The sequence below is a fragment of the Leptosomus discolor genome, chromosome Z (assembly GCF_034619465.1).
Source record: "Leptosomus discolor isolate bLepDis1 chromosome Z, bLepDis1.hap2, whole genome shotgun sequence".
Classification (NCBI taxonomy): domain Eukaryota; kingdom Metazoa; phylum Chordata; class Aves; order Leptosomiformes; family Leptosomidae; genus Leptosomus; species Leptosomus discolor.
The window spans coordinates 89,752,208-89,778,794 of NC_141419.1; the positions used below are offsets into that span (position 1 = coordinate 89,752,208).

Genomic DNA, 26,587 nt, shown 5'->3' on the forward strand with positions numbered 1-26,587 from the left:
TACGGCACGAACAACAGGCGACTCTTGAGACGCTACTTCTTTAGCATATTTCTATTTTTACAGTCTGTATGAAGTCCCAGCAGAGCAAATATTAGCCAACTATGCCCTAACTTGCATGTTAGCTAAAGGGTTTCCCTGAACTTCCGTTCCAAAAATTGAGAGTTTCTTGCTCTACACAAATTACTCACTGTAGGAGTTAGGTTTGGTTGCATAGCAGCAATCTCAGGCTTCTCTGTATGAGTGGGAATGAAAGTAATTTTTTAGATGTTGCAATGCTGCTCAATCTTAAATTGTTCCTTTTATAGCCCTTTCTTTTTTAAACACTTATGTGCACTCTTCTAACACTGGAAGAATAGCTTAGAGGTCAAAGTACAATACTAACAGCCTGACATTTTATATTATCTCTCTCCTTTTCTATCACAGAATCCCAATGCCATTACAAGCAAGGCAACAGAATCACTATCTTATGAAGTAGCTACAGGTTTTTTATGCCTCACCTTATTACTTGAGTAATTTGTTACTAGTTCATTACTTTTAAGTCACCTTCTTTCCAAATGCTTGAACAGGAAAAATGATATTTGCCCCTAAGTAATAGTATTTTGTTATTTCAGTGCAAGCTTATGTACAGTTGGCCTTTAAAAAAACAAAGCTGGCTGCAAACCTCCTTTGCATGTAGGATAAGCACACTGAGCTGTCCATTGGACTTGAAGTAATTTTTTCCTAGAAATGTGAGAAAACCAAATATCTTGATTTGCACCACTGAAGACTCCTCCCTTCTCCTCCCAATGGACAGAATTGCTCCATACCGAAGCAAAGACATCAGTAATTTCAGAAGACTCAACTCAGTAAGACTGACAGCACTGCTCATGGAGTTCACACTCTGAACAAACTGGGTTTGACTTCACTAGCCCTGCCCTGAATTTAGACAGCATAAGCATCATTGCAAAATAATTAAATGATCCAAACCCTTTTCTAAAACTTGTGCATGCACACAAGTATACACTACGGGAAAATTATTTTCTCCTCTCCTTTCTCCTCTCCTTTCTCATCTTTCGATGAGGTAAAGAACTCATTGAACTTCCTGTTCCTTTTCCATATCTTTTTAGTATTAAAAAGTCAATATGTAGCAATAAAGTGATGTCTGACCAGTAAAGATCCATGTTAAAGAAGTGGTCTTTACCCTGCTGTAGGCACCTCCAGCAAATCATCACTTGGGAGCATGGCTGAGACCAACCTCTAATCTTTTTTGCCTCTTTTGCAAACTACAAAATGGTAGAGGCAGTTAAAAACACTACAACGAAGGGGCGATTCTCAGTTTGTGTTTCCTGAGATCCCCAAATGATTTTTCAGGTCTGTTGAATTCCAAAATACGTCTCTACACAAGTAGGTGAAAGATTAATCTACTTCACTTCACCCTCATTTCCTGCAGCAAGAGGAACTGGTGAAGAGACAATGAAGCTTGGGGACAGGTTAATATGATGTTATAAATCTGGAGAACAAACTGCATTTTCACTTGTTTCATCTAAGAAAAGCACTGATGTTTCAAATTTTACCAAACCTAAAATAAATCTTATGGAATAAAGAAATAAAAATAACACTCAGTTTAAGATTTATACCTATGGATTAACGCAACCTCTGTTAAGAAAAACAGTGTGGAAACTCCATCAAAATAAGTCCTATTCTTTGGTTTTGAGCAATCACCCTGGGGATTTATTTTATGAGTCATGCCATATAACAACAATGTGGGGTGGAAGGATTTTGACTTGTTAAAATGTTTAGTTTAAGACTTGCTTTTAATTGCAAAAAAATTACCAAAATCAAACTCAAAACACAGAAAGGCTGTAAGGTCCTCTACGAAGTTACTGTTGGTGTTGAGCCAGGGAGGGAAGGTAAGGGCATGAAGCAGCACCAAAATGATAGACCGGAGCAGGACTGCCTATATTTTTGCCTCTCACAAATTTTTAGCAATAAGAATATATTATGAATAGGAATTGCTGAATACTGTAGATGTAAATGAGTTCACTCATTGATGTGTTTTACTATTTGCATACAGTTGTGCAAACACTTCAGGAAACACTTGATAAGATCTTTCAAAAAGTTAGCCTCAGGTATTCAAAAATGATGGTGTCTGCAGCAAAGTCGTGGTCTCTCTGTCCAAGGATGCAGAGGAAGAGAGCGTGATGCTTAGGTTGCCGTAGAGTTAGAACAAATGAGCAGACCATCCATCCCAAACGAAGTGCTACATAAGTAGCGAGCACCAGGGACCAGCCCCTTCAACGTGATCTGCTGAAATAGGAACATGAAATGATGCAAAGGGACCTTAAACAGAAGGCAACTAGGTTTAGAGATAATGTAAGCATTTTGTTCCTGTTACCTTTCAAAAAGTATTGCCAACTGCAGGAGAAAACAAATATGGAGAGGTACGATTATTAGGTCTGGCATGCATGGAGACTGATCCCTTCTCTTTACGAAGTATGGTCTAGGAAATGGAAGATGTGAAGGCCTTCCAAAGTGGCTCTCAAATTTGCCTGGGAGGGCAAGCCTCCATATCCATATATTGGTTCATCTCAGCTCCACAATAAGATTGCACCAGCCTTCATAGAACCATAGAATCGTAGAACTGTTTCGGTTGGAAAAGGCCTTCAAGATCATCGAGTCCAACCTTTGTCCTAGCTCTACCAGCACCTCTAAACCATGTCCCGAAGTAGATCTACCCGTCTCTTAAACACCTCCAGGGATGGTGACTCCCCCACCCCCCTGGACAGGCTGTTCCAACGCCTGACAACCCTTTCAGTAAAAAAATTCTTCTTAATATCCATCCTGAACCTCCCCTGGTGCAGCTTAAGGCCATTTCCCCTTATTCTGTCGCTTGTTACTAGGGAGAAGAGACCGACCCCTGTCTCGCTACAACCTCCTTTCAGGTACTTGTAGAGAGTGATAAGGTCTCCCCTCAGCCTTCTCTTCTCCAGGCTCTCTCCCAGATCCCTCAGCCATTCCTCATATGAGACATGCAAGGCTTAACACGGCATTAGGCCACAGGGACATTGCATGTTGATACCTTTGAGTTGCTACTAACTAGAGGTCAGTGAGAAAAGATTTGATCCAGTGCACAGTAAGTCTGTTGCAGAACAGAGTTTTGAATCCACATTCTTTGAGTAAAAGAGCTGAATAGCTTTCCCTAAAAGAGTAAAAGTTCCCACTTCACTCCATTTTCTTTTCTTAATCCCGTTAGGGTGACCTAAGATGAGAACAAACACCTTTGATCTTACCTCCACAATGAACTGATTCACCGAGTTCCTTTCAAAATACATCCTTTGCTCTCTCTTGTTGAGGCACAGGGATTTCTGCTGAGTGCAGATCCCATCGCTTCCATAGAGAACAACGAACACATCTGCATCTGTGCCAGCTCCAAAGATATCACTGGTGTAGACCGTGATCTCGTAAGGAACAACTGGTTTAGGAAATGGAAGAAAATTAAAACAATTCGACAGAAGTTAGTAACCAGCATACCAATGCTCCTAAGAAAATGTTCATGAAACAAAATCTGAATTAGAAAACTCAATAGCTAAAAAGGACAGGGCAGGAATCACACAGTTGTGGTCGTTTAGTTATCAATCTGGTCACTACTATGACACTCCAGAGGAATTTCCTTCAACCCTACAAGGCCAATTGACCAAGGCAAAAGGCGAGTTCACAAATTTTTGAGCAACTAGGCAGATGGATGAAGTTAAGCCAAGTGGAGGAAGTTTATAAATATTCAAGACAGCCTTATTGATAAAACAATCTCCTATTATTTTCATTAGTAAACAAGTGACAAAAATCAGTCATAATGGAAAGAAATAAAACCCTCTGCTGTCCACTCTGATTTAGTCTTCTCTCAATACCATCTTCTCTGTAACACCAAGGCACCCAGGTTAAATTATTACCAGATCGACGGTGAATGCAGAACAGTAAGGATCAAATTCCTAAGCACTTCCTTATTCTGTGCGGTTGGTTTCTCCAGAATGTCCCATGACCCGAAAATCTGATGCCTCCTATTGTTCTCCTCTATCTTCACAGCTTCTCAGACCTGAATCCTGCCGGAGCTTGACTCAGACTCGCTCAGAAATAAGACTGGCCCAGGAAAAAGACTGGGGCTTTGTTCCTGGCTGTGCTACAGATTTGCTGAATATTCCGTTTCCAAGGTGAGATGGCGTCTTACTCACAGACTAAGAAACCTATGCTTACGTGTCTGCACATCAAATAGGTGTGTACATCTCCAGATGTAATGACTAAAGCCAAAGCAATTTGCAGAAAGAGTTAGACAAGCAAGTGAAGGCATCTTCCTTGGGTTTACCTGGATCATTCTCCAAATCTACCCTCTGTGAACGACCAAACATTTATTGATGATAACGGGAATTCAGACACTCCACTGTCATGAAGACATGTAAATTCAGCTGTGCCATTTGGCAAACTGAATCCTATCCCTATCTCCTTTATTTTTCAAATCTATAGATGAAAAATACCAGGTAAGGCTTGAGCACCACTGATTAGTTGCAGGGACTTCTCCTGCCATAATCAGACACAATCCCTGCAGTCCACATCACTACCCATAAGCACAGCCTTCGACACCCAGCGCTGTCACCAGGATCTGCTCCTGGCCATCCCTTTCCCATGCACCACTCACTCCACCTCCACTGTTTTCCGTCCCTTTTCTCAGCTGCTTGTCATCTGCATCCTCCTACACTGCAGCAATTTCAGTCATCCTGGCTATTTACACTACAGTACTTCATGCTATATTTCAGGTTCAGCATCTCTGTTAGGGTAGAGAGGTTTCTGGCACCGTGTCTATTTTACTGTTGGAGTAACTCTGATTATACATATCAGAGACTAATAATTCATTAAAAACCCAGGTTCTCTAAATATGGCCCTCAGGAGAACAGAGATGAAGACTTTTTTCTTCTACAGAGAGTCAGCCTAGAAGTACTTAATATTCTTTCTGCCCAACCCAATGAAATGTGCTCTGCTGTGCTGCAAGTAAAGTGGATTAGTTTCTCCAGCATGTAAGAGGGGGAAAAAAAATCCCGGAGACCAAAAATCACATGCTACACATTATGAATTAAAAATGATCTTCTCTGCTGAAGTCCGTGGCGCTTGTTCTTGTTGCTGGAATATTAACTTCAGCTTAAAACTGAATCAGCAAAGCAGCACCGTAACAAGGTCACTGGCTGCACAACTTTCAGCTGTCAGACGCCCATTTCATTTACAAGGCACTTTTAAAGTTGTATCCCCACAAGGATGATTTTAATTGGACTGACGATGACATGTTTTCATCATTGGTTTGGTGTGAAACAATTCAGGCACGAGCCATCATAAAACAAATCAAACCGTTTTAGTTACCTCTGGCAAACTGAAACCCCCAGGTTAACAGGAAACCAGAATGCAGCAAACAGCACAGTGGGAATGGTTTAAATGGTGAAACAGCCTAGGCTGACACTGAGCCCGTTACAACCTCTTTGCCAGAGAGGCCTCACTATTTTCAAAGGCTGAATGTGCACTGTTGACAAAAATCCAGTTTACACGAACTATGTACTCAAAAACATGGTATGCCAGAAACCCTTACATCATTGTAATATACAAGGACATTAATGAATTATATAGTCAATCTTTGCATCAAAATAAATATTGACTGGCATAACATGGAGAAACCTGATGAGAAGCATGCAAAAAGCCTCTGGATTATACCCACTCTTGTGAACGTATTCACTGTATCTATCTACCAATTTATTTTTTCAGACACAAAGACTATTAAGTCCTCCAGCTGACTGACAAAAGTGAGGAAGGGAGCAAAGAGTATCCATTCTCCTACTCCAGACAGTTTAGGCAAAGAAAGTAAGACACGAGAAATAAAAAATAGCTTGGTCAAAGCATGAGGGAGGCACAAAGAAGTAACGTTGGCAGATCCTCAGAGAAGAAAGATGATTTTAGCTTACAGACTGCAGGATATGACGATCTGGACATTGGAGGGTTGGCCAGCCACTGTGAAAGAGACCTTCGACATGAACCACAGTGTTGACAGTAAAACAGAAGGAGCCAAAGCAGGTGATAGTCTTCTGTGTGGTTATTCTCGCAACTACTTACAAAGAAAGAAACTGAGGCAGAAAAAGAAAAGATTGGGCAACTCTAACTTTTGATGTCTAAATAAGGAACTGCAGGACGTCAGGCTTTTGATACCGTCAACGCACACCATGAGGGATGCAATGAGATAGGAGACAGCTTTGATGTGAACAACTTATCGCTTTTTCAGGTTGACCTAGGAAGCACCTGGCAGGGCATGGTGTGGAGATCAACTCTCAGGTCCAGAACTCATCCCTCGTCATTGTGGCATCCAACCGAATGAAGGGAAAGAGGCAATTTTGATAGTCCCTTGAAGGTGGACCAGGAAATATTTTTCAACAAGTTGAAATGAAGCAAATCAGGGAGGGACAAGTCTAATACAGTCCCAGGGCTGTGAGAACCCTGCACAGAGTCAAGGATGCACATCTGAAAAGGGAGAGGGCTACAAAATAAGCAAAATAATGTTTTCAGTCATTTATTTTAAGAAAGCCATGTTATCTGATTCTCGATATTCCAGAGACAGGACAAGAAGTGCCTGAGCTTGAGGTGCTACAGCAGTCACAAAAATTATAAACTTAGTACTCAGAAGGAGCACCCAAAAGAGTTAACCCCAAACATTAATTTAGAGGGGAATGAAGTGAAGAGTAAGGAAAAATAGGACCACATCAAAAGAGGCGGTCTGGTGAAACACTATCGGAAAAACTCCATGCTGAAGAAACTCTGGAAGAGAGTCTTTCAGCAAGAGAGGGGCATGCAGCATCAAAGGCACTGCAGGAATCAAGGCTTGGGAGCAAGACCAAAGTGTCTGCTTTGAAAACAGAAAGAGCAATATTAGAATGGAGCAAGATCAAAGGGAAACTGGAGACAAGGAAGACAGCTTGGAATGGACTGAGGACTTGGAGATGACAGGGCAAGAGGGAGTAAAAAGACAATCATACACGGCCAAAAGGCTTCTAATGACTCTCTGATTTGGCAAATACATGAAATGTTAGCCTAGAGCACTCAGAGGAACCTTCTTGTAGTAATTGGCACAGTTGGCATGTGGCGTATTTATAAAGTTTTCAAACCAAATTCAAGGGAGGGGCCAAGCCTATAAAACTGCACGAGCTAGTGAGATTTTATCTTCTCTAATGATGGATGTACCCTGGGGAAATGGTATTCTGCTCACATGGGATATACTCTCTCGTCTGCAGTTCTGCAGGAAAGATAATTCTCTCAATGGCTCCATCATCCTCTGATTTATCCAGCCAACGGCCACAAGGGAACTTGAGGCACTGTCCCAGCGATGGGGCATCAATCTCCACCCATTCCAGAAACCAGCCAGTTGAATTACCTGTGGTTGGAGAGATAACAGTGAATAACCCACAGAGCCTTTATGGACAACAGCAAATGAATCATTGCATTCCGGACCTCTGAGAAAAAAATCTTCCTCTATTTTGCCAATGGAAAAATAGAACAGATGCCATAAGGATTGTTGCAAGCAATTGTCCAGGTTTGGGCTGATGTTGCTTTACATTTCTATATGTGTCAGGTTAAAGATGCACATGTGGAACTGCTATTTACTCCATCATATAGACTAAATTGTCTTTGTAATAAGACAGAAGAGTTATCAACAGATATCTCCCTTGGTGCGCCATAGGGAAGGAATCCGTGTGTCCTTCCACTGCTTCCCTTGTTTGTAGGAGAGACACAATCTTGTCTAAAAAGCAGCCAAGACTTAATGATCGAAACAACAAAAATACTGATAAAGAAATGAGACAGGTCTGGAGGTCCCACGTGTGGCAAGAAATAGCATGAGGTTTGGTGATGTACGAGAAATCACTCTAAAGATGTGGCTGCAAAACTAAAGAGCCTGTTACAGAGAGAGAGGTTGTGAAGCTACCTGCAAGTTGCCACCACTGTGCTCTTGCTGCCACAGCCATTGGAATGGTATTAGCAGCAAAGATAGTGGCAGCAACAGCCAAAATGACAGCAAGGATCCATCACCGAAAGTGAAATTACATTTGGGGGATCTTGGAGGCAGATTATTTTATACAACAATGTGCCTGATGCACTAGAAATACTACATTACAAAGCAGATTATCTTACCTTTGTTGTCATGGCCTATCTTGATTTTTTTCAGGTCTCCAATGTCCACAGACTCCACTGTAAACTCATCTACCTTCCCACGCTCAAATTTGTTCTTGTTAATCTTTGAGGCCTTTAGGCTGACTATCCCTGTTGTGGAGATGCAAAAGGACATTGTTCAGCATGTGAAACAAATCCTCTGGGAATGTCAACAGCAGAACAAGGGAAACGGCTAAAACGTAAAAAATGGCTTTTCGTCTCAAGATCTGAGCTTTGTCCCTCCCTCTGAACCCAAATCTGTATCAACACCCAAAATATACAGAATTCTTTTCTTGAGTGATCCTCTGGCAATGCCACAGGGACGATGCTGTGGTGCTGTGTTCAGAGCTAAAGAAATTGGTCCTACCCACCAACTCCCTGTCACTCTCGCAGGCATCCTAGTCACTGCTCACACAGCTCCACTGCTTCCAAGAGGATTTGCTCGTCAGCTGATTAAATACTTCTGGGCCACTCAAAGAGGCAGAGGAGAGCTGGATTTCAGGAGCGTGCTGATTCATTGCTGAGGAAAGCAAATCACTCACTGCATTCACTACTCAGTAATGTACTCCCAGTCAACTGTGCTGTTTCTATAATTGAAATTAAAGCCTTTAGATCAGCAGCTGGTGCAAATCAGCATCGCAAAGTTCGACAGCGATTTACAGCAGCTGGTGACATGCTCCCGGTTATCACCATGTATGCAGAGACAGCGGGAGCATGAAGTTGTACTAAAAAGGAGTGAGCAATGGGTACTGAGGAAACGGAAGGAAACCATGACCTGTCTTTTTGGGTATCCAGCAGCGAGGTGCTATCCTGTTCCATCACATGAAGGCATACCTGTATCATCTTTACTTCCATAGAGAGTGATGAAGACGTTGGCATCTGTCCCAGCATTCTTCTTGTCCCCGGTTTTCACTTTCACCGTGTATGTTGTTGATTTAGCTGTCAGATAAAGTATCTTAACTTAAGAGTGTGAAGTCTGAGCAGGAGCTAACTCTACTTTTCATTGCATACGTGTGTTTGGTTTGGATTTTATTTTGACCTATTACAGCCATGTTGTTGTAATCTCTAATGCCTGTTGTATGCTGTGGTACCTCCTGGGGTGATCTGGACTATCTGGTTGCAGTCTTCTACTGCTCCAGTCATTCAGTACATTGTCTGCATATCTACAGACAAGAAATGTGCTTAGGCTTTCCCATTTGCTTCCTGGGACTCTCTACGGCTCCTCAAAGCTGCCTCTGCCTGTACTATTTCATTAAAAAAGCCACATCCCCCGCTTTATTTTATTAGCACCAAATAATATATGTGCGTATAACATGGACCAGAAGGTGTGTGCACTTTGACATACGCAATTCATATTCACGAACACACCCTTCACAACAGCATCGTTAGGGAGGTTTCTATCACACTATCATCTAGCAAGTGCAGGAAACATAAAAAATGTGGAAAAGTCTACTATAGCCTTCACTGTGCTGCAATAACCTGCTATAGATTTCCAAAATGAAACCTTTCTTCCACAGTTAGACACACGTTTCCAAGATGCTGCTCAGCCAGAACGTCCTCCTGAACCAAAGGGCTACCCAATTTATGGAAATTTGTTGGCTACACAGTTTGTGGAAATTATTCATGTATTCAAAAGCATCTGGGGGCAGGGGGTGGAGGGGTAAGGCCTTTAATTGTCAGTGAAGCCAATGAAAGCGCTGGGCGCTCAGCACCTATCAGCATCAGACCCAGGAGTGTGTCATTGCTCTATGATTGCCATGCAAAACAATGTACAAGAGAGAAACAGTTATTTCTGAGGACAATGGACACAAGCAGCAAGATAGAAAGGGAAACTGATTTAGTCCCCTTCCCTTTCTCTGGTCATGTTTGCTCTCTGCTTGGTTTCATATTTAAATGTTTAACCATCCCAGACCATGACGTGAAATGGCTGGGATTTATACCTTACATATCAGCAATGAATGCACATTTCAGTTGAGAGATGATGACTGAACATGTTATCCATCTTCCTAGCATTCTCACTTTGGGTCCAATCTTGCAAGATGATTAAATTACCTAAAAATGAGGAGTGTCCGCTCCTCGCCCACTGACATGCACTTCACACTTCATTCACACCTGAAAATTTCATGGTTGGTGCAGAATTACTCACAGCCCAGTGAACACTAACCGCTAAAGCCCTCAGCAGTGCTAATAACTTGGTTCTTTTTCAACCCCACACTGGAAGAAATACAAGGCTAACATAAACCTTTCTGTTCCAGGCCCAGCGTTGCAAGAGACTGGCCATCATTTTCCGAATCTTTCTTTACAAATGCTTCATCCACTGGGACCAGCTCCCTCACAATCTGACCGTCATCTTCCTCAACTGCTAACCACCGCTGGCATGGAAAATAATACCTACAAGAATGACAGCAGCACCCAGCGCTTACACAGGACTTCACAGGCTTTAATAAAAATAAACAGGCACAGATCAGAGGCTACTTAAAAAAAATAAAATTACTCAAAGCTGAACAATACATCTGTTTTCATCCTTGAGCTCTGGTATTGTTTGTGGGAACTAAATTCGTAAATAGGTTAGTGAGCACTTATTGAAAAGTGCTGTTTCTGAGCTTGTCAGCCCCATATAACGGATTCCTCTTAGCTTTCTCTTCCAGAAAAAGTTAAATAACTCGAGGGAACGTCTGGTCTCCCAGGCATTTTATGTTTATGAAGAGAGGACCCATCTTGAGGTCCAGGAGCAGTCCCACCCTCCAGAGCGTTGTGCAACTTTTAAGCATGTGACTTCAAGCATGTTCCAGCTCAAAGGCAAGCCTGTATTTCAGGTTTCTAACAGCCTAGGCTTTGCTCATGGAGCTGTCTGGGAAAATCATGGCAGTTTGCTTAGACCAGGACTTGCTTTTGGTCCAGATTTTTGCATTAGGTACAAAAGACAAACGAAATGCGAGGTCAGGGACTTCCAGAGTGCAGCCATGAAAAAGAAACACATGAGCGCAGGCTCTGCAAGGGGACCTCTTCAGGAAGGAGAGTCCCTCCCAGGAGAAACAGAGAAAAGTTGAGGTTTCCTTCCAAACGCTGCTGGTCCCCAAGCTGCATAGGTGCTGGGACAGCAAAACCCCACACACAGGTACCCCAGAAAGGCCCCACACTCAGTATGACAGCATAATCATCACAAGGCTCCCAAAGGATGCCTGCTTCCTGTGAGCTGGTGAGGAGCTGCAACAACGCCCTTCTGCATCTCCTCTGCCTTCTCGCAGTTCTGCAGGCCCCTGAGAACGTGGCCCCTTTTCTGACCATACGAAAAGGGTCCGACAGGCTGCTCACGTGGTGCTCTCCTTGAGGTCAACAATCTCTACCCTCTCCAAGAACCAGCTTGGGCTAGCGCCAGAGTTATCATGGCGGATCCGCAGCTTCTTCAGCTCACCCAGGTCAATGGCTTTGACGGTGAACACATCCACCTGCACAGGAGGCAAGAGGCAAATAACTGTTTCCCAGAAAGGGGAAAAGAAAGGCAGTAAATAGCCAAGGGTAATATTTTTTCCATTAGAACAAAAGGTGTTTGTAAGTCCTCCTTGTATTCTTTGGGCGGATGTACTAAAATAACTACAGAGCTGTGAGCTCTCCCGTTAACACTCATGCTTGCCTCCTACGAGGCAGTAACAGCCACGGAGCTACACAACTCTTCACTCCTTTCTTTACCTCATCCCCATTTCAGTTAGCTCTAGGTTTAACTCATCTCTCCTAGATCTCATTCCTTTTAGGCTTAGTGTTTTCCCCCAGATTGAATCTGGAACTGGACACAAACATATTAACTCCACAAAAACTCTGCTGTGCACCTCCATGTGCTCTATTTCAAACCACACAATTTCTTCCTTTTGTTATTGACTGCAACCAAGAGGTTCATTTATCAGCTGTATCAGCATGACACGATGGTCCTTGTAATCATAATACTTCAAATATCTTAACATGATTAACTTGTTGGTGGACTTCGGGTTTCTACTCCCAAGAGCAGAGAACATTACATTCGCAGCTTGGAGCTCTACCCACAGAGTGAAGAACCATGCGCAGGCTGCAGTTTCACTGGTGCCAAGCTCATAAACCACAGCTAACAGCTTATTTAACAACCTTTGACTCTTTTTTTTTTTTTTTTTCCTGATTGCAAGATTTCCATAGCTGCTTATTGTTTCTGTAATTTTTCGTTATTCAAAATTATCCCCTGAACTATTCCTGGCTATAATAGTAGCTCGTTAATTGTTCATAAACATTTTTACGGCAAATATTCCATCTACAAGAGATGTTGTTTAATTGGATTGGTTTATAATGTAATTAAAGCACACCGTGTAATATTGCTTTTATTCCCTGACCGGTTGAGTAGAACATTTAGAAACATATTTGCAATCTAAATACTGACATGCTTGAGCTGCCTCACAAGCACTCTCCAATATTAATTTAAAGTTTGTGGTTTTCAAGTATTCCTGGCAGGAAACATTATTACCAAAATGCTTACAGGAAGCAGATGCAAAAGGTGGCTCTGGTATAGAACTGGTGTTCAGTTTATTCAAATGGATTTCCCCTGGAAAATGTTTTGAGGCATTTTGCTTTAAATACTGTATTTAAGAAACAAAACACATTTGAGCTTTAAGCTGAAAGAAGAAGCCAGGCCTTGCAGAGAGGAGACTGTAATGAATGGCCAGTGTGATAACTGAGAGAGCTCCGCCAGCCTTCTGCTCGCTTGAGTGAGCTGAGTTCATACATTACCTGGCCCTTTTCAAACTTGTTGAGGTTATTCGACCTTTTCAGCTGACGCTCACCCGTGTCTCCTCTTCCTACACCGTAGATGCTCAAGAAGACGTTAGCATCTGTCCCAGCCCCCCATATATTCCCAGTGAGAATATGGACTTCATACGTATTCTCTGCAAGTAAAATTGCGAAGGCAGATCAGGAGGAGCCCAGAAATAGTCATATTTCATCAGATCTGTGGCTCACCATGAAAGCCTGTAGCCCCAAAATGCCAGCACAGTCAGCTTTAAGAAAGATTTGGTCTGGAGTTTGTTTGCATCTGTCTTAAAATATGAGCAGCTCCAGCTTTCTCCAGCCCCCATCATTAACTAGATAAGCAGTTACAGCTTGCTAAACTCCCAGCCACAGTGGTAACTTGTGGGACTCACAATCCAAGTGCCCCAGACAAGCCTTGGGGAATCCTATAGAAGTCTTTTAGGATACTCCCGTTTCAGGCTGTCTTCTCCATTCTCTGCCTTAGTTTAACCACTGTCTCTTGCTTCCCAGAGCTGATCAACCAAACCACAGTGTAAGCTACACTGCAGGCCTGGGGCAATGGGATGGTCCTGCAAAGTACCACAGTGTGGTTATCATCCTTCATGCAACTGCTGCATCCACACGCACATGCACATTCCCTCTGATATTTACCCTCCAGGGCAGATTCTCCATCAGGCACCAGCTCCACAACAAGCTCCTTATCTCCTTCATCTTTAGCCAACCAGCGGTGTGCCACAAATGTATAGACATCCATTACTTCTTCCACCTTGGTCTCCTCTTCTTCCTCCTCATCAGACTTCTTTTTCTTCTTCTTCTTTTTATCAGAATCCTTCATCTTTGTGGCAAGCCGCTTCAGTGTGACGCTTTCCAGGAACCAGCCGTCCCCAATGCCTTTTCCATCATGGCCTATCCGAATCTTATAAATCCTGCCAACATCTGCAGCCTCTCTCTGCCACCAAGGGAAAGTCAGCACCCAGGAGGATATAAGACATCTTAACTTCATAAAGTGTATTCTCCAAAATTTATGAGCTTACCTGCAAGTTTGCCTTTACTTTTTCCTTCCTGTATTATTCTTTCATACTTTCCATCACCAAATCTCATCTGAACAGTCTGAGCTGAAGACATTCAGAGCAACCATGGTGAAGATAGGAGCTGAATCTATATGTTCTGGGCTCCCTATTTCCCCGTTGCTCACCTCACCAGTATTGTCTTATGTTTTTCATTAAAATGAATATGCCAGAATGTCATACTAGATTTTTTACAGATTCTCAGTGCCTGAGGTCTTTTCAAAATGAATAATAAGATGCATTTAATACTTAGCATGAGATATGAATGAGGCAAGAAGCAATAACGTTATAGCAAAAAGGCAGTAAATTTGGACTCAATAAGCTGATCTCTGACACAGACCATCGGCTTGGACTGCCCTTTTTCCTTCCTTCTCATCTGGAAAATTAGAAAAGTATTTTCTCACTTCGCTAGCATGCAATCATTAGTGATTACAATGCATCAGTGGCAGAAGGCTGTATCACTAGAAGATTGCCATCTCTCTAGTCAATACAGCAGATATAAAATCTTGTTGGTTTAGATTATTTGTCTGGATTACTACCTAACAAAATTGGATAGAAGGTTTTACTCCACGCAATCCTTCATCAAGCAATGACTTGTTTCTGATGATTGCTTATACTGTTAGGCAGTGTTTATGTTATAAAACTTGCAAACATTTGCTTCAGGCTGAAATCTGGCAACTTAGCATGTAAGGTTTCAGTCTAGAAGCATTTTTTTCTATAGTAGATTAAAACAAAATCAATTGCACACAAGGTGCTTATCAGAAAACTAAAATTGATCCAGCTGTCCTGGCATAAAGAATGTGTCTTTGCTTACACCGCTTTATCCTTAGGTTTGCTATAACCATCCTGCATGCCCTGTCTATAACTGATGGCATTTCCTATTAGCATGCAGGTCACAGAGTCTTATTCTTGCCCATATCTTTCTGTAAATATTCATATCATGAAAAAGATAGAGGATCTGTCTATTAATGCTTCAGAGCTTCTGCCTTGTGTGCTTATTAAAAAAAAAAAAAAACCAAACAGAAAATGGGCAGAAATTTAAAGTCCATCAATAAACATCTGAGAGAGGATATAAGCATGGCTATGTAAACAGAACACTGTACATATGGTTTTATTATAAATCTGGTACTAGCTAACAGCTTTTACTCGTAAATTTTGGAAAGGTTATTTCCTTTAAAATCGGAGCAACCTAACCTTAAAATTACAGAGAGTATTGAAAAAGCAATCTTTTATAAGGTGCTAGTCATCTTAAATCCCAAAGAACCCATTAAAAATGGATAAACATCACTAACTACACTCTCTAAAGCAAGAAACTGAGGCAAGAGGAGGTGAACTGATCTCAAAAATACTCATTACAAAACTGTGGTAAAGCTGTGGATACAGGCACCTCCATTTGGCCAACGGGAAGGATATCCCAGCGTTGAGAATTCAAGGGAGCTTCCATGACTAGTTCCAAGTAGGTGCTTAACTGACATGAGATAGACCCCATCTCTGTGGGACAGCAAATTCACAAGGAAATGTAGACATCACCACAGCCTTATGCTGTGAGCACATCAGATGTGATTTAAATCCTGCTTCCATCTGGACTCTGTGCTTTACTGTCCAGATGCTGGTGTCTCCTGAGCTTACTTCAGTAAAGGTGGATGTGGCTTTGTCATGCCCTGACAGCACATCCTTGGAGTCCTTGCTCTCACTCCACATCAGGGCAAGAGCTAAGACCACTCCTTTCCCCTAAACCTTGGTTTCTCTGGAGAGAAAACACAAGCAATCGGGCCAGAAAACCACAGCAGTCCGACATAGGCAGGCCCTGCTCAGGAGACAATGCCCAACTGCCCTGGGGTGCACACCCACTGCTCAGCCTTGTCAGCCCAGGACCTCCTGCTGGATTAACCAAGTCCTCATTCACACACCTGAGTTATTTCTGAGGCTTTTCTCGTCAGCCCAGGACCTCCTGCTGGATTAACCAAGTCCTGGTTCACACACTTGAGTTATGTCTTTTGAGGCTTTTCTCCGTTTATTGTTAGGTTGCTCAGAAAGAGGTGTGGGCTCTGCAGTACAAACCTAAATACTGGCCAGACCGACAGCTGGAGGAGTGTGTTGTACACTTCAAGTGCTGTGACTGTGCGGTGCTCACTGGACTAGTGCTACAGCCAGTAAAATCCACGGGGCACTCACACGTTCACAGAAATTACAGCAGCAAACCTCCGCAGGGTTGGGCTGACAACGTGTGCCTGTGGCATGTGCGATCACAGGGAAAGCCAGCGTTCTTGGCATTCTGCATGGGGTTTAATTTTTCCCCAACTAGATAAAGAAATGGGACAACAACATGTGATGAGGCCCAAAGTATAAGTTCAACGTCTTTTGTCCCTCCTTCTGAAAGTAAAGGTAAACAAATGTTGCTATTAGACCATATTCTTCCATGACATCTTTGCTGCTAGTCCCTCAGATGAAAGTCACTCCACGAAACACAAAACTTCCCCAAAGGGAAAGAGAATCTCCCAAAAATGCAGATAGAGGACAGCAGATATCAACAGACCTGGTAATTGTTAAGAAGTCAGTTGTTTCGTACAATTGGGCCAGCTACTCTATTGATGTCTCAGTTTTGACTGGTCACTCCTTTCCCCTCATAGCAGTGGCAATGACTGCCTTCATCATACCTTGAAGATATCTGTGGCTCCCCGTTCAAAGTTGTTCGATCTGTTTTCTAAGATTATCAATTCCGTTTTGCCAGTCTCGCCGTAAATCTGCATGAAGACTTTGGCATTGGTGCCTGCAGCCCGCATGTCTCCAGTAACTACAGACACCTCGTAGTTTATCACTAGTCCAAAAATAAAACAATTAAATCAGCAGAGGAGCTCAGATAACAACATTCCCGAGGGCTTAGGTTTGAAATTAAATTACCTTGTCTTAACAAATGACCACGTAGCTGACCATTTGCTCTTATCCAAACCAAATGTGAGATAACACCACTCTTCACTGAGGACTAACCTAATAGTTTTCCTTTTACAAGTATTAAGCCGGTGTCAGAGGGATGCAAAATTGAGCCTTAAAAGGGAATTTCATTTCAGTATTAACTATAGAGTGGTTAAACGATCTCTTTAATATAATACAAAGGAGGGAGGTACGCAGAGCAGAGATAAAACACAACATCCTTTCTCAGGGTCCTGAGGCAGATTTTAACCATAGCCTCAAAAGAAAATGAATCTACTGATAAAAGTCAAATAGACAGTAGGGATTTGGTCCTCATTTATCGAACAGCCTCTCTCTTCCAGACAATGGGGTAATACAGGCAGGGTGGGGTGTGTGCTGGTGCAGGACTGGGGCAGTGAGGCAGGTAAATGTGAAAATAGCAGAACCCACTGATATTGTAATGAAGAAGCACAGTGCCCTGTGCTGTGTTACACTGCCTAGGATATAAATTTTTCATATGATCTCAGGAAATGGAGATGGAAAACTGTAATTTTTCTTTCAACTGTCTTAGAAAGCCAAACAAGAGCAGAATAATTTACTTTCCTCACCAATATAAGCTCTTTGGAACTGGAGCTTTTTGGTTTTGGTATCTACCTGGTCCTTAAAAATGCTAGTAATACAAATTTAGTTTTAGCTATAAAAGAGCACACGTTTCTCAATGTGTTTTATCTCACATTTCTCAATAGGCACAATCTCACTTGGGTAGATCTCCACCTCCACCCTGCCATCAGCTTCATCTTTGTCGAGCCATCGGTTGCAGGGGAACATGTACTGCCTTCCCTGGACTGGAACCGTGATCTGGACACTGGCCAGGAACCATCCAGACCGGAGACCCACGTTATCGTGTCCAATCAGAATTCGGTTGATCTTTGAAAAAGCGTACAAACAGAAGAACAGAATTTACTTAATATATAAGAATCTCCTTCCCCTGGCACCCTGTTCTTCCACCATGTTCATGTAAATAAATTATATATGTATTTAACTGTAAACTTAAAACACTCTTCACATGCCAACATGTACCCTAAACTGCCGATGTAATAGTCTATACAAAATGTATATCGTAATAGCCAATGTAAAGGTCAGAGATTCTTACACCACATTCAATCCTGAGTGTTATATTGATTCCGAATTCAAACACTTGCACGATGTACAGAGCCACCTGCAACTAATTCTTACCTTCCCAATATCCATCGTATCCAGAGTAAACTCATCCACTCGACCACGTTCAAAATAATTGCCTAGATCATTATCAGAGACTAAGAGAGGCTCTTTGCTGGAGTCTGCTTTTTCACCATAGAGTTTGATGAAAACTTTGGAGTCTGAGCTGGCACCAGGGATATCACCCGTTTTCACGCTGATGTGATAACTGACATCTGAAGTGAGATAATGTACAAAACACAGACACGTGAGTGGCATTTCCAGTGCTCAGCCAGGCAATTGGCTTCAAACAGATATAGGGGAGCAAGGCTTCAGCTGCAGACAGAGAAAGGACTTTGCTCCTCCATTCATGCATCCAGCATCTTAGAGCGACACTCGGTAAGCTGTCACACCTCGGAGTTATCCACCGAAATATGAGATGCAGCAGATATACTAATATCCGTGTATCTAATACACAGAAAATATCCTGTACTCATCCCTCTCAGCTTTAGATGATTATGAAGCCATAAAAATTAGTTTAGGCAAGTGAAGTGATTTCACTTTTTTTATATTTACAATTTGATTCCATAGCTTTGGCTTTTTTTCTAAAACAAAAAAACACCCTCTCAACCTGAGCTCTGTAAGCACTGTTTTCTAAAGAAAACTGTACTATTGGATCCCTGGCACTTCAGAGGGGGACAATGTAATCTTTTTGGTGATTTTCTTCTGGGAACACGGTGTTATTCAACAGAATTTACTCTGCTAAAGGAGTGGAAATTCAAGATCCTTCGGAGAAAGCTGTACAAGAAAGCAATTCTTAAACAAATCACAACATTAAAAACCAAAGTTTCTTTCTATGTAAATAATGCTGCAATTATTCTCTTTTATGCAAATTAATCCCATTTATAAACTGGGATTTAAAGGTCAGAGGCATTTCCCCCTGAGTGACCTACTGCAGCTTCTTGCATAAGAATGGAAGAAAAAGCCCGATAGATACGCTGTGAACCGACACGAATTATTAAGTACTATAAAGCAAGTAAATACGTGCATACACAGCTCCAACCCAGACCTTCTTTTTCCCCAAGCTAAACTCACTTTTTAGCATTGGTGACTCCCCAGCAGGCACTAATTCTCGAACAATCTGACCATCATCCTCATTTTTGTCAAGCCATCTGGTTTACAAACAGAAGTAAGTTATCTTTGAATAATTATGCCCTATTAAACCTTTCAAAATACAGGCTGGCTCCACACACAGTAAAAACCCACACTGTAGCCAAAGAGGTATTTTTAGAGGGCCCTCTATCTCTGTTAACTTTGCAGGAGCTTGACCAGACCCTACAGCAGTCACACATTAAACCTCCTTTTTTCCAAGCCAAGAGACCATGAGAGCCCTGCTCACAGCAGAGAAGCATCTGCTGTGTTGTCCATCTGTCTGGAAAGCAGAAACACCATAGCCACGAATTATTCCTGAAAATGGGCAGTTTGAGACTCTTGAAAGCATTGACCCTCATTGACCAGAAACACCTGCAGCCTTTATTACTATCCACCTTGATTACCTTTATAGCACCCAAGTTACTACACACATCCACACAACCCCCACCCCACCCCCGTATTTTTTTTTAGTATTTCCTTACTCTAGTTTTTCACCACTTTTCCATTTCTTACAGATAAGTATATAATGCTTTTTTCTCCACTAGGAAGGGGATGAATCATGTTGTCCCCATTTTCAGGGCTGGATATGTGGAGGCAGCTGATACCAGCAAAAGGAAGGATTTCCTTTATTTCTCAACGTTAATCTAATGATCCAACTAGACTAATGAAGAACAGCCGGGCACAAAGCATGATCTCAAGGGAAAAAAATCTGAAAGGAAAATGGAGGGGAACCAGTTGCTGATCTGGTAAACTTCACAGCTGCTCCCTCAGCCTCAGGCGTGAAGGAATTACGGCCCAAAACCCATCATACACCATATAGCAACTGGTGTATGACAACAACAAGGGCCCTGCCAGAGGTTTCTCACTTTCTGTTTCAAAACCAGACTGCTGCAGCACTCAGGATATTCCTGGAAACATCTGCTTGGGGTCAGGTTTCCCACAGCGGTGCACCGGGGCCACTTCAGTCCCCAAACACGGCGTCGTGAGAGCAGGCACGGTTCCCAGAAAGCCCATTGTTCCCAGGTACACAGCTATCTGCAGCAGCACGTTTTGCAGTTAAAAATACTGCTTAAAACCAGCGGGGGTGAACGAAGGACAAGTGAGCAAGCTCTGGCAGGTCATACAGGGTATTTAAATTGCTATAATAATTCCCAGAACTAGAAAGAGAAAAACAAATCCCCAGAAAATGTTTCTTTTTAAAGGCAGCCACACAGCTATGTGAATGACACCAGACCACAGTAGACCTGCTTCTGCACAAACACATGGAGCGCAGATGTATTGCAAGCTTCTCTGCAACGTCACTGTGCCGCGCGCGTTCTCCTTGGCTGACCCTCACACCAAAAAAGGAGGGGAGTTCACTTCCCTTTTATGTTTCCACCTTTGATTTTTCTGATGAGCCAACACACACGGAAACCAGCAAAAAAACCTCATTAGCAGGGGTTTGGGGACACGAACAAATGCCCACTGAAAGCTGGATCAAACCTGTTGTATGCTGCTGGTAATACACCAGCACAGCTTATAGTCGTGATCAGTTGAACTTGCCTTGGTGGCCAAGAAGTAACCAAATACTTTGGAAGACCAAGGATGATAGGTCTCCATTTCGTCCGTCTGAAGGAAGGTTATCTTTTTAGTCTTCCCTCATTTCCCACGCACAAGAAAACAATAAGCACATAGAAATCATGCAGAAAAACAGCACTGGGAGAGAAATCCAAACATGAGCTAGAGCCAGCTGGTCCCAGAAGCACTAGCAGCAAAATCCCCATGCAAAAGAGATGCATGCAGCCCCACCACAAAGACACACATCTCCACTCCCAGCTCCTAAGCTTTGGTGGGTTGCTGGGTATGCAGTCTACCCCGTATTCTTCCCTTTCATTTTGTAAAGCGGGTGGCCATGTGCAGGTGGCTTGAAAAGGGGTTTCAGCATGAAGGTGATAAACACACGAACACATGATGACCACACGACCACTATATGAGGGCATCAGGTGAGGTATTGTGCCTCAGTGGAGGCTGAGAGGTGTAGTGGGGATAGAGGAGCTGAAAATTCTGGGGGGAAGACCATGAAATTGATGTCAAGAACTGAGTAAGGGTGGAGTGCAAGGAAGGCAGAAGAAGAGCATGCTAAGACATCCTATTGTCTTAAGAAAGGAAGCCTTTATTGATGTTTCGGGGTTGGGGATTTTTTTTTACCTGTTAGAACTTGTCCTTAATACCTTTGTATCATGTAGTTCTTGATGCTGGCTCAGGATTCACGTCCCTGGACAGGTATCCAATGGCTAGGGGATCACATCATCCCAAAAGTCAAGGTGCTTCTGTGTACATGGATGTTAACTAGGAGGACTCACAAAGTTTGAGCCTGAACTCCACCACCCCAGGGCCACCGAATTCAGCATGGCCTTCAGGAAGGCAGAACCTCACAAGGTGGACCCATTTCTGCTCTCCTGCTACTGGTTTTTGTGACCTGCAAGCTGCTGTTTCTGTTGCTGGTGTACACGCTGTTGTTTTCTGTCACCATTGCCACTGCTGCTGCTTTAGGAAAATGTGGGACGGATCTGGGTGAACTGCTTCTGCGCCAAGGTGTCAGGATGAAAATACATCCCACAAGAAACAGATCACTGCGTGCAGCACGGCTAATGCTAACGGTTTCGGCAGTGAGGACAGATGACAAAAATTAATCAAAAAAAGAGGACACACCCCTAGATAAAGGAATTCCTCTACCTATGTTGGTAGCTATTGATGGCAAGAGGAGGAAGAGGCAGGTCCATCAGCAGAAGTGGCTTAAGGCTCTTTGTTTCAGCCAAGAGTGGCAGAAGAACTGTTTTCTCAAGAAGACGACTCTAGCGACAGAGGAATTAGTTGAATGAGCAACGCCACTGTATTCGTTCCGTTCAGCACACATGCTGCAATATCCTAGTTGTACTTCAGCGTAATTCCAATAGCATATCACTGAGCAGCAGATTGCAACCAGGGGTTTATAGTCTTATACTGAACACAAATGGATTGACACATTATAAACACATCAGGCTGCAGAAAATAGAATTTTTCAGGACAGTGCCATCGTATTCCTAGTACAATAGATCTGTCAAAATCCTTTGTTTTATCAGTGCTTCCATACAATTTCAGTGTATGTAATTCATATGCCACTGGATTTTGCAAGGGTGTGGTTGTGTCCTGTATCACATACTTGGTTCTAAAGAGGCATTATATATCCAATAACCCAAAGTGGACACACATATGACATGAAAGAGCCTTCAGAGAGAATTTCTAGAGGATCAGAGAGTCAGGGAAGCACTGGAAAAAGTTATGGTATGAAATCATATATAGCATAATCCAGCAGATGATAGTCTGTGTCAATTAGAATGATTAACACATCCGTTAGATTCAGAGATACATATGTATTTGTGTGTGTCTTTAAATGCAGCTTATATATATAAATATGCGTAAAATAGACATTTCAGTCTATTCTTAAGCAACAAAAGGAGGTTTCTCTGGATCCTTTGTATGATGAACATTTTTGGCATTTGACTGAATAAATGTTCTTTCACAGGAGTCTCCTAATGCATCATCCCATTCATGGTCTGTCTGTTGTTCTTCAGAGAATTAACAATGTTCCCTTATGCTTGTACTGGAGAAAAATTAGGACGGTGCAGTCCATATGCTTAGAAAAAATGTAATGAAGTATCACTGAAGATTTCAGTTGAGCTGTAATGATTTATAGCATATAAAATTCTATCCTATCACGAGCTCATGACTTTGCCTGACTGAAAATTCATTTCTGTCTGGGATATAAATACTATAAAAAATAGTCTATTTTATAGAATGTCAGCTAGTCCGTTCCTGGACTTCCACAGAGCCTTGAAGTGAAACTGAAATCTGAAGAACTCGGTTCTGAGCTTCAAAAATGTTTGGCTCCATTTCTGGGACAAAAGGTGAACTCCTCAATTCTGAACATTCTAGTGGTATTCATAGTCACAATATCTAAACCGCATCAGGTATTATAAGGTAGAAATTCTTCAGCTGTGCCACTGAATGATTCAGTGTTCAGTCCCTAAAAGCGCAGATACTATAATGTCATGTGGTCATACGGGAGGAATGATACTGCTATGCATCCAAGTGATGTGTTAGTAATTCTGCAACTAATGCTTGGAGAAGTTACTTGCAAGCACACATCAAATGACCGCTTTAAAAATCACTGACTCTAAGAGCTGCAAGCCATTCCCTTTACAGCCAACTGTTTTAAGAGTTGAAAGCAGAGGCCTAGGAGTCATTATTTCTCTACGCTTTTCCTGAATCTGACACAAACTCACAATTAATCCACTTAGCTTCTCTTTATCTCTGCTGGCTCCCTTGTACAACACAGTTCTTCTCACAGAGCTCTTGTGACTATCAGGTAATAGATGTTCCTGTAGAGTCATAAAAAAGCTTTCAAATTAAAAGACAAAACGTAGCTGTGTATATGAATATGTAAATAACAAGAACAGAGACTTCAACAAGTTATAGGCAATGGAGATCTGTAAGGATATCCTACAGACATCAGTTATAGTGGAGGCTGGTTAGCCAAGCCTTTGCTATAATATCTGCTCTCCACATGCTGGTACAGCCCAGTTTTTATGGAAGTAGGAAGCCTGTGAAGCTTTCTGCACGGGTGAGATGTGTTTCTGCTGGAAGGCATTTTGTCCTGAAGCTGTCTCACAGTAGCAGCTAGGCTGCAAAGTCAGTGGAGCAGCTTTCAGTAAGGACACGGCAGCAGAAGCTGTTTTCTCCAGACCATGCGATTGTGCTGTGTAGAAGAGTGGAAGTCAATCAGATCTCAGAGATGAAGGCAATGAGAACATCAGCATGTCCACTGGCTGGCCACAGACTGGCCAAGCAGAAACAGAAGCTTCCCTGCTGTCCCCCAGATGGAGTCTCTAATTAACCTCGCTTGCGTTGGCTCGCTAAAGAAGGCCGCTCTTCTTGGCCAAGTCTTCTTCAGCATCTTGGCTCTGAAGAAGTAGGTGAAGCAGGCCTCCCTGAGCATCTGCCAAAGCAGCGAGGACATAAGCTGTCCTTGGCCTACAGGACTGGAGGGGAACATCCAAATGCTGCAGGTCATGGAGGTGTTTATCCCTCACGTGGAGGATGCAGTGGGTGAGCACCTTCGCCCTCAGATATCTCCAGACTCCATGACGACACCCGTATACTGCGATGATGCCTCAGTCTCCCAGGAGACACAGGCACCAAAGATAGTGAGAGGGAGCAGCTGTCCCTGTGTTTGGAGGTGATCAGTCATGTTACCTTCTCAATCTGAGAGGAAGAGATAATGATGGCACAAGGACAGCAAATAAAGCCACACAAACAACACTGATACCACTTGGAAAAAGAGACGTTGAGAAAGGTAAGAAGAGTGGAATTCCATCACTTGTGACTTGAAGGCTGAATACACATCATGAAGGGTGAATAGACCCCATGAAGGGTGAATACACCCTTATCCATGGGGATAAGGTCTTGGGTTTTCTTTCTCCCTTCTTTTTAAGTCCCTGGCCTGAGGGAAATGCTCTGTGGACTCTGATGCTTCTGATCCACGGGTATAAAGCTAAGGAGAAGGGGGGGTCATCATTCCAAGCTGAGGGAAGACACCCAGTTAATCAGTCAAGTAAACAGAAAATTCAAAAGGAAATCTTTAAAACGAGCCAGCTGCACAGTGCAGTAAGACACAGAAATATCTCTGAGGAGCCTGAGCAAAACAGCTCTCCACGTGGACACTTCATGTCCAAGTAAAAACCTGTCTAGCTTTCTTGCTTAACTCGGTAAAGCATATGGTTGTTAAATATGTATCAAAAGGCAGCAATGACAACATGGTGGTTTGTTCTTTGAAAAGGGAGAGGCTGGCTTGCTTTTCACAACCAAGATGACATTGCATCTGCTCCTCTGTGCTGTCTCCCCGGTGAATTTTCTCTCTGCTGTGACGTGGATTTTAGCAATGCAGAGAGGCTGGGGCTGGCTCCTGTTTTGTATTTGGCTGACTCCCATCATTACAGTGGAGCTCTTCCTTATTCACAGCGACAAAAGACAAGTAACCAGCTTAGAGGGTTTTACCTTTGTTTGCAATTTAAAAATAATTGTGTTTGTGTTTTACGATTCCGCTTGTCCCCCACAAGATGACTTTTTAGAACAGGTAGTTGACGTTGTTAAGTGGAGCTCAATGGACTTCCGTCCTGCAGGGTGGACATCCTGAGAGGGCAAGTGGGACTTTACAGGACACTGAACTACACTGAAGTTAGCGTCTTTTATATTTTCACCGCTTTCTCTCTAGTTTGTGCTGCAGTGTTGAGGCACTGAGGCAGACCCTAGTTAGTGACAGGACAGATGCTGCATCTCATTCCCCATGGGTAGCCTTAGTACAGTAAATTTCTTCTGGCCACTTGATTGTCTAGGAAAGAGAAGAATACATTTATAACTCACCCATGGGGTAAGTTACTGCCCTCTGCTCTATCTCTGTCTCTGTCTGCATGATATGCATTTCCCTTCATGCAAGGAGCTCTCAAGATGGCAGCATAACAGTTTTGCATTCTCCCAACACAAAAATAGCATCCCATTGCTTCTGGAAAGATGGGATGTACATGTGAGGGACCAGAACCACGTCCACACATGCAATAAAACTACCAGATTGCAGAGTGTGTTTCTGCAGCAGGCAATTGCAGTGACACTGGATGTGGTACTGGAAGGTTGCATTTTACCTTTTGGAAATTCTTTGTGTTACTGAGCTAATTGCTGAGAAGTTCACAATTCAGATTCTGTTGGTTTGGCAAGGGGCGTTAACTGTATCTTAAACCTCCCAATCCACACTCTTTGCTTTCAGGCTTAGCAAAAATAAATTAATAAATAAATAAAAAGGATTAAGCTGTGCTCAGAAAATTCCAGTCTTGGAACAACAGCTAGGCTCTTCAAAGTCTGGCAAATGGGTAGATGGAGGCATAATTTGCAAGCATTGTTTCCAGTACCTGTAGCAGGGGAATTCCACAGCCTCACTTTCTGGCTGTCCTTCTTCCCTCACTATCACTTTGGCAAGGTACCAGCCACTGCTTCCTCCTTTGCCATCATGCCCTATCCTCACCCTCCTCACCTGCTTCAGCGTTACTGCTTCAACGAAGAATTCATCAGCCTTTGAGAAGGAGAAGAAAAAGGTAAGGCAATATTTCTCCTTAAAAAACAGACAAACAAACCAAATTTATTATTGCAATCACACCAACATCATCGGCATGCTGCAAGATAATTCTTCACAAGATGAAGGAGAAAGTAAGAATTAATTTTCC

General features: G+C 42.7%; 1 protein-coding gene across 1 annotated transcript in view; it reads right to left on the reverse strand.

The window, feature by feature from the left end:
* LOXHD1 (lipoxygenase homology PLAT domains 1) overlaps positions 1–26,587 on the reverse strand; it is a 140,747-nt gene that overhangs the window by 59,404 nt on the left and 54,756 nt on the right. The window contains exons 14-25 of the mRNA XM_086480188.1: positions 26,276–26,436; positions 19,239–19,315; positions 18,183–18,379; positions 17,681–17,873; positions 16,694–16,854; positions 13,621–13,918; positions 12,952–13,106; positions 11,518–11,651; positions 10,445–10,593; positions 9,037–9,141; positions 8,185–8,313; positions 3,270–3,451 (exon numbers count right to left, since the gene is read on the reverse strand). Of these exons, the coding sequence (XP_086336314.1) occupies positions 3,270–3,451; positions 8,185–8,313; positions 9,037–9,141; positions 10,445–10,593; positions 11,518–11,651; positions 12,952–13,106; positions 13,621–13,918; positions 16,694–16,854; positions 17,681–17,873; positions 18,183–18,379; positions 19,239–19,315; positions 26,276–26,436 (1,941 nt within the window). The remainder of the gene's footprint in view (positions 1–3,269; positions 3,452–8,184; positions 8,314–9,036; positions 9,142–10,444; positions 10,594–11,517; positions 11,652–12,951; positions 13,107–13,620; positions 13,919–16,693; positions 16,855–17,680; positions 17,874–18,182; positions 18,380–19,238; positions 19,316–26,275; positions 26,437–26,587) is intronic.